At 31.9% G+C, this 8,608-nt stretch overlaps 1 protein-coding gene across 2 annotated transcripts; it reads right to left on the bottom strand.

Moving 5' to 3' along the window:
• Positions 1-1,573: 1,573 nt before the first annotated feature.
• Positions 1,574-8,590, bottom strand: LOC114164732. 2 transcript variants are annotated; one of them, XM_028049484.1, is made up of 10 exons: positions 8,144-8,590; positions 7,566-7,663; positions 7,398-7,440; positions 6,812-6,894; positions 6,669-6,733; positions 5,191-5,246; positions 2,697-2,756; positions 2,420-2,452; positions 2,054-2,119; positions 1,574-1,967 (listed from the first exon to the last, which is right to left on the bottom strand). In XM_028049484.1, the coding sequence occupies exons 1-10, from the start codon at positions 8,519-8,521 to the stop codon at positions 1,923-1,925; spliced, it is 927 nt and encodes a 308-aa protein (XP_027905285.1). In that variant the 5' UTR covers positions 8,522-8,590; the 3' UTR covers positions 1,574-1,922. The 2 variants fall into 2 exon arrangements, with proteins under 2 accessions (XP_027905285.1, XP_027905286.1); XM_028049485.1 differs by lacking the exon at positions 2,697-2,756.
• Between the last annotated feature and the right edge of the window lie 18 nt (positions 8,591-8,608).

The raw sequence follows: 8,608 nt of genomic DNA, 5'->3' as shown, positions 1-8,608 counted from the left end.
TTATGGATTAACTAATATATCTAATTAGATTCTCAAACTAATTAGTATATTTACATATTAAATTACTTTATTATAATTAATAAATAAAATTTAATTTGTAATTATTAATAATTTAAGTTATGGCATTATTACAAATTTTTTATAAAATATAATATAAAAAAATTAATATTTTTCATTGAAAAAAAACATGTCAATGGCAAGCTCTGCGGTCTTTAACCTGCCCAATTTTGGTGGGTTGTTGGACCGTAACCCAATTTTCCATCCTAAAAATAATAGTTATAATTTGGTTCAACTCTATGTAAGAGTATTATTTACTTTGTTCTAAGTAACTTCTACAAAACAATTAAATTAATTTTCTCTATATCTTTCACTCGTTATTTAATTTATTTATAACAATTGATAACTACTTTTGTATTATGAGACTCTTATTTACAATCACATATATGTTAATACTTCAAACCTATCATGTAATATTATCTCTAAGATCGGTTTTAAGGCTAATGTCTCTTAAATAAATTAAAGGAGTTATTTTATTTCTGTTCCGATATATTTAGTAGTTCAATAATATATTAAGAATTAAAGTCAATGAGAATTAAAATACACTTTTCTTCTTACTTCTTTTAAGTGCTTTTTAAGAGCAAAATTATAAAAAATATTATGTTTCAAAATAAACAATACCTCCCATAATAATTTCATATCATGTTATCATTGTCCAAGAGATTATTTAATAATAGCATAAAAAAATAAGTTTCTAGTTTTATTTTATTCCTTTGTTTAACCTGCTTATTTTGAAAATAAGCATTTTCTACTTAGTTTGATAAACAAATATTATTTCAAAATTAATAATTATTTCAAAAGAAATTAAGTTTAAAGAAACCTATATTTAATCTTCAAAGCTTGATCGTAAAAGAAATTTATAATTTATTTAAAAATAGTTATATCGAATTAAAACAACTTTAGGAATTATGTTCCAACGAAATTTTTATATTTTTCCTCTAATGAGGACATTTGTTAAAAAATATCGTCTTATCTCCTCTGATTTATCATTTTTGTCTTCATTTGTAGATTACGTTACTATATTTTTAAAAGAAATCATTTAAATTTAAAAGTAATGTTGTGTCAATTCAATTATTTATAATTCTAAAATATAATTTATATATTTAAAAATATTTATCTATTACAAATTTAATTACAATATATTTTTATATATTTAAAATTTAAAATATATACTACTATAACATTTACCGCACCGCATATTAAGCACATGTCTTTTTAACCAGAACTAATCATGGAATCAATCGGACTTTCACCAAACTTTAGCTTTATTTTGGACACTTACATTAAATGGATTTTTTTTCCATGCCGCAATAGACCACAATTCAAATGAAGACAAATAATCCATTTTGCCACCCAGAAAATAAAAAGTCAACTGTAAAAAAAAATGAGAAGTCAAGAATATTTCAATTATGTTTACGTGGTTTAAAAATAAAAGAAAAAGCACAACAGCTCCACTACTACTTGCACTTAACTTTATATGCATTATCATTTCATAACTATTAGAAGCACAATGTTGTAAACTTATAAATTGCTGTTCAATCATAATGGTCATGATAAAAAATTACATTTACAAATTAATATATCAAAATTAAACTTCAAATAATGAGGAACCATACATACAAAATTGATCAAGCAGACAAAGGAGCTATTCTATCCCCAGATATTTGTTGACATGCAAACAGACCAAGCCGGGACAATTCAGAGGAAAAATACTACCTGCATGTTTGTTTCATGTTGGATAACTTTTTTGATCCGGGTTAAGTTATGAGATAGCAGCTTCTTTCTTCAACATGCAAATGAACCCGCTAAAAGCAAAACATTGGTGGGAGTGTGGGACAGCTCTATTGCAGAAAGTAAATATGTGGTTATCTTTCACCCAACATTCCGTCAAGGAGCGCAGCTTCTTCCTCCTGCGTGTAAGACAACGCAAACCACGTAAATGAAGAGTCAAACTTAACCAAAAAGAATATCACTTTGAAAGAATAAAACCACACACCACCAAGGCATTAAATTCAGTCTCTTCATCTATAGCGCTGGTGACAGCAGGATCCTCAAGCAGTTCCTGTTCACAATAGTTGAGATTAGCAACTTCTTGTGATCTTGAAATCAGAAATTTTATTTCCCTTCCCCTAAACTTGGGCACTAATATCGATAAATATAATGTGAGTGTATTAAGCATCCCTACATATGGAATACACCAGTGCAAAGCAAATAAGGACCGTTATACTAAAAGGACAGTCTGAAGTTGTTAGGAAGTTTTAATTGTTTGCGAAAACCAAATTGCCAAATTAACTGCGACACATGGGATCTGAGAAAGGAAATAGCGACCAAACTCTCTAGCAAGCGTCAAGTGTCAACTTACATCGTCAGCAATTTGCAAAATTCCATTCTGATCCTGCAGTGAAAGGTTAAATTAATTATCTATGGCTTTTAATACTGGTTTCACAAACTAATCAGATATACTGTGGGAACCAAGAGTACTTTGATACTAAGTTCACATTGGTATTTTGGAACAGTTTCCACTCAAATCAACTATAGAATTAGTTTGATCCGAGAAAAAACGTGACTGGAAAATGAAATGTGGCAATCGTTCAACAGAGGAAATAGTTGGTTTTAAGAAGCTTCACAGGGAAGCTTACCTTCACAGCTACAAAAAGAAGTGGATCAGATGGTGTATATATCATGTAATATGCTTCTTCCTGCAGCAAATTGATGTAAATAAGCATGCCTGGTGTATACATCATGTTAGCTTTTTGATACCCATACTTTCTACATTAGGTCAGTGCCAGAGCCTAGAGGTTACTTCAGTAGAATATAAAGAAGCACTTTAACTACAGATGTATAATAAAAATAAAAGTCATAAACAATATGCATTAATAGCAGAAAGAAAAGCTAAGGTGACTAAACCGCACAACCATCCACTGGCTGTAAGATGATTTATAATTTCTCACGGCTGTCAAGTGCCAACTATACTAAGGCATGAATTTGAGGGTACCACAGAAATAGTTGACAACAATATTATTGGGTGCGGCAGAGATACCATGCAACAAGTTTATCACCAACATTATCTTCAAGACAACAATCAAATATAAATATTAGTGCTATTGGAAAGTATCCCCTAATTGGCGCCTATATGTTGGCTATTAAAATTAGGAATTCATGTGAAAATTTTCTGATTTATTTTCATCATTTTCCTGAAATTAGAGACGTTAATTCATGTTAAACTCATTCAAGCTAAGAATTTTCCAAGCAATTCAGAAATATTTTATTCCTATTCGATTATTACAATATTAGAAAGAAAATCAGATTGAAACCGTATCTCCTATTTGAGATTTAAAATTTTCTTCCCACCATATCATTTTATTTGTAACTTTTAAATAACTCTGCCTCAAATTATTTGCCACTTTCTAACATCAGGAAGGAAGTACTATTTAATTACTTTTTCTCAATAACACCATAAAGAAATAAATACAATATTAGATGTATAGTTAGACTCCCTTCAATCCTATTACCTAATTCATTAGTAGTTAAGAAATCAGTTAGTTTACAGCAATAAATTTTCCATAAATTTATTTTTTTTCAAACTACTTATTCTTCTGTTTTCAACTCTATTCGTTCCATTCTGTGACAAACTGAGGTTTTGACACAGGTATTAGGGAATTCAATTAATATTATGAATTTGATAGAAACATCGCGTAACTTACCAACATACCCTTTACCCTAAAACTACCTACTCATTTACTTTTATTACACAATAATTCTATTACCTTCGTTCTCGTTTAGGCTTAATAGGTTTTTTCGCCAAATATTTGAGGGATTTATTCAATGTTATTCCTCAATTTTTTATCCTCAATTTAGTCATCATTTTATTTAAAAGGAATCAATGATGTATTTTTCATTAAATTAGTGTTGACACTACTTGAGAAGTGATTACGTGTCAGTGACTCTGGGCTTCTCCAACACTTCAATCTCTCTGTTTTTATTTACCGCACCTCTACTGCCACTTTTGGAAAGTCAAAACAGGTGCATTGAGTAGAAGGGTGAAAGGTTAGAGAAGTCCAGAATTATTGACACCTGGTCACCTTACGGACAGTGTCAATGTCAATTTAATAGAAGAGACCACATTGACTTCTTTTAAATAAAATGAGGACTGAACTTAGGGGAAAAAAAATTGAGGGATCACATTAAATAAATCACCCAAATATTGGAACTAATAAACCTATTAAGCCTTCTGTTTATAAGGGGAATAATTTGATAGAAAACTATGTAACTTCCCGATAAACCCTCTATATTATAATTACTTACTCATTTACTCTTATTGCACAATAATCCTATTACCTTAGTTCTCGTTTATAATGGGATTAAACTAACTTCACATAGAACAAGGAAATCAGTTATCTACGTCAAATTTTACTATCTAATTTTCCTAAAATATTCTTCTCATACAACAAAGAGTACATATTATGATAGTGTAACCAAAGGTCAAACATTAATAAAAAGTATTTTAGGGAAAGTACCACTAAATGAAATAAAGGTAGTTAACGTTTGCTTATATTTGAAAACCAAAAAAGTGTGATTTTTATGCTTATTAATGATAATTCAGATAGTACTGTAGATATTGATTAAAGATGGTCCTGAGAAAAAAAAAAAAAAAAAAACTAATGTCTCATTGATTTAGTAAAATAACAACTAAAGATAAAAAAGATTTTTCTCTCTAAAATGTCATATAGGGTGGAAGGAGGAAGCAATTATTAGTGAATACCGAAAATAAGGCAAGGTACAAACATACTTCAACGAGAGGCATTTTTCTTTTCAACCAAGAAACTTTATGGTGAGGCCTTTTAACAAACTAACACGTTTGTTTGTTCATCTTCATAACTATGTTCGCATTTATTATTTTCAAGTGTAAGTTAGCAAGACTCTGATTACAAAATGGGATATTTAAAGTATACAACATTCATTAAGAAAGTTAGTCAATAATATATGTGTACCAGAGAAGAATAAAAGTCTCAACATGTCAAATAGATTAAAAATGTCAAAACATCCTAATTCCAGAAAATAAAAAAATAACAGGGAAGTTTTTCTTCTGTTAAAGATAAACATATTTGTGCAATTGAAGGTAGATAAAATTACCACACTGAAGTTTACAATTTCTACACCTTCAGTTGGCAAGCTGTCTCCTTTATCGTCTGCAAAATAGGAATCATCGTCCATTAATTTTAGACATGCAATTCAAATTTTTTGCATCATGTTATCACTTTATCATTCTCGGATTATCATAAGTTGATCTTCATTCCAGCTTACTACAGTGAAGATACAAAAGTTGGGCAATAAATTGATAGCATCTGCCAAGATATTACCTTTTTATTTAATCTATTTGATAAGATTAAAGATGGCAATTGGGGAAATGGAAAATGGGAGTGGTACATGTAAAGCATGTTTCTTCTCCATATCAAAATCAGAAACACAATAGTAGACAAAGTGAAAGAATGTGTGTACAAGATAAGCCATAATTCTTATGGATAAAAAGGTACGTAAGAAAGACATAGTTTTACCAAACAAAAGTTCTTGACCCAACTTACACATGAAGACTGAATTCGAGACATAAACAAGTAATCTTCAAAAGCTTAAAATTGTCAGTTTTGCAATGTATTACGAATTTAGTGTTGGTCAGACAACTGCGGAAGTAACGGGTAGATAGAATTAACAAACTGCCAATATCTAAATGCCGAGCAACTCCATTTATTATTTATGCTTGTATGCTAGCAAATTCACTTTTATATAAAGGGAAGATTAACTTCCCTGAAAACAATTAAGCAAAAATTGTGATGGGTTTATGAAAGGAATACAACAAAGAGAAAGGTGGCTTTTAAACCAAAGAGAAATGTACAGAGAGCAAGACCAAACTACAACATGGACGTATTTCTCACAATAAATTCCAATGTTTTAACATTAGAGAACACATCCTTCTGAGGAATCCTATAAAGCCAGAGAGACTAAAGAGATCTTAGCAAGCACTATTATGCATAACTCAGCGCATGAAAATGTGGGTATATGGTACCACACCCATTTATGCTGTGTGCTCTCTAACAGCTGCAGTAACCGCTCCCTATGTGTTACAGATGTCAGTGCTTATTATACACCTCCACAACTGTGAATTCATCACTGTGACTATTGCACCTTATTCATCTATTAGAAGACTCTAGAACACCATTAGTTAGGCTAGGGTCCCTTAGGTTTATGGGCCTTATTTCATGACCACAAGGCACCATGGCATGATAGTTAACTTTCCTTCAGCCATTCTTATGCTTTTGGCCTACACTAATAGCACCCTATAAGCTAGCTATATAGAATCTTTGTGACATTAACAGCCATGTTAGGTTTATGGGCCTTATTTCATGACCACAAGGCACCATGGCATGATAGTTTACTTTCCTTCAGCCATTCTTATGCTTTTGGCCTACACTAATAGCACCCTATAAGCTAGCTAGCTATATAGAATCTTTGTGACATTAACAGCCATGTTGTGCTAGAATATTTCTCAATTATCTAACTATAAGACGTTAATATTGTCGTAAAAACTAAAAACAAAAAACAAAAGAATTTCTTGCCTGTATGAAAGTCAAATATGTCCTCTTCCGAATAACAAAATCCACCACGGGCCGTATAACAGTATCTAATATGGACAGACAAAAAATTTAGTGATCAAACAAAAATCTATGACATTTTGAATCAAAATAAAAGACAGACATACCCACTATTAACCAGATACAAATGTATCTTGGCAAGTGCATAAGCAGCAGCGGGCAGAATAGATTCAAGCTCCTCATCACTGACCTAAAGCACAGATAAAGTAAGAATTGGAATGAAGCATTCAAATACAAAGAAAACCTTTTCTCACCAAGCAGGGTCAGTTACATGGATGGACCAAATAAAAGGATGCCGTGGTGTTTTCTCAAAAAAAGTTCAAAACACAATTCAATGAACTACCAATTTCATAAAGATTTGAGAAAGCTTTAGGTTAGATGTCAATTGCCTAATTTAGCCCTCCCCATTTATCTAGGTGTGAGACTATATATAATGTAATGGTTGGCGATAACACAGAGGCTGAGTTAGAATTGATGATTCAACAAGAAATAAAAACAAAATATACTTTCCCTTGATAACAAGCAATAAGGTTTTATTATTGAAGAAGGGCGAATATTTTAAATTAGTTCAAGAGTTTGATAATGAGACCATATCAACATCAAAACTAATTGTTAACCTCATTTTTAAGCTTCTGTGAACAGGTGAGGAATACATAAACGAAGTGGGACACGGAATGCAGAATGGAAACTTACATCCGACCATCCATTAGGTGTGTGCTTCACTATCTGGACAGGCCTGCAGTTAAAATTCCACAATCTATAGTCAATAAATATTTAAAAGACTGGTCAACAAAATTCCAGCTTATCAGCATAGTGATGATTACAGGGCAGGGATTCAATATTTAGAAACCTTTAACTTACATGTCAGCAGGGCAGAGCAACAAACAGTCGTCTCCTTGAGAACTCGTGAACTCTCTCCTTACAACGCACTCTAAGGAAAGGTTATTAGCCGGGTCAACCTGTCACCAAGTCATTCACAATTTGTCACACTCCCAAAACCCAAGAACGTTGGATTGCATATTTTATGAATAAGTTATGTTATTCCATATTCTTTTGAGAAATGTGAATATTTAGAATGTATAATATATATCCGTAAGCTCACATTTCTCATATTTTTGTTTGACATATAATTAGACAATAATGGTCGTTCTAGTTCTAATAATTTTTTAAAAACTTTAACGACATATAAATAACATTTCAACTATTGATTAATATTAACATATTAATATTATTAAAATCTTACCACTTGATGAAATAACAAAGAATTAACCCTAACATTCCAATTTATAACAATGTCAACAGCCTTCCTATCAAATCTCAGCGACCAAAATTGCACAATGACAGGAAATAATTGTCCATAACCACAACAACAGATATTTTGATGCAAAACCACGTGTTCTATACAAATTACATTTTAATTGAATCCAAAAGGAACTCACTAGAGTGGCAAGTCGATCCATGGAAGCGCTAAGAACTTTGCCTCGTTCGTCGACGACGAATCCCGCCGGTGGTTTGGGAAGTGACGTCGGAAGTGGAGGCAATGGAGCAAGATTGTAAACGGAGTTGGAATCGGTAGTTATAGGTTTGCTCTTACTATTCTTTTTCTTTTTGTTGTTGTTTTTTGAGTTTCTGTTGTTAGAAGAACGCTTCTTCGGTGGAACGGTGGAAGACTCCGAGGCTCTGCAGATAACAGGACGGAGCGTAGGGTTGGGAAGCGAAAACGAGGGAAAACGCGCTTTGTTGAGCTTCGATGGAAGAAGAAACGGCAGTTCAAGCCTTAGCGAGGAAGGAAGAGCGTTGAAGGTTGTTGTCGCCATTTCTTCTGTAAATATCTGCAAGCGAAGGTGTTAGGAGGCAAAACGAGAGATAAAGGAAACACCGTAACAAAGAAAATAAGATGAGTA

Source organism: Vigna unguiculata, chromosome 9, assembly GCF_004118075.2.
Source record: "Vigna unguiculata cultivar IT97K-499-35 chromosome 9, ASM411807v1, whole genome shotgun sequence".
NCBI lineage: Eukaryota > Viridiplantae > Streptophyta > Magnoliopsida > Fabales > Fabaceae > Vigna > Vigna unguiculata.
The sequence above is the reverse complement of the archived record's forward strand: the minus strand, read 5'-3'. Positions and strand labels throughout refer to the sequence as shown.

What these genes read in the sequence shown, in the direction of transcription:
- LOC114164732 (XM_028049484.1), bottom strand. Translation starts at nt 8,521, where the DNA reads ATGGCGACAACAACCTTCAACGCTCTTCCTTCCTCGCTAAGGCTTGAA. An exon ending in CACCTAATGGATGGTCGGAT is followed by an intron (nt 6,895 to 7,397) that starts GTAAGTTTCCAT and finishes TCTGTGCTTTAG; the next exon opens with GTCAGTGATGAGGAGCTTGA. An exon ending in TTGTATCTGGTTAATAGTGG is followed by an intron (nt 6,734 to 6,811) that starts GTATGTCTGTCT and finishes TGTCCATATTAG; the next exon opens with ATACTGTTATACGGCCCGTG.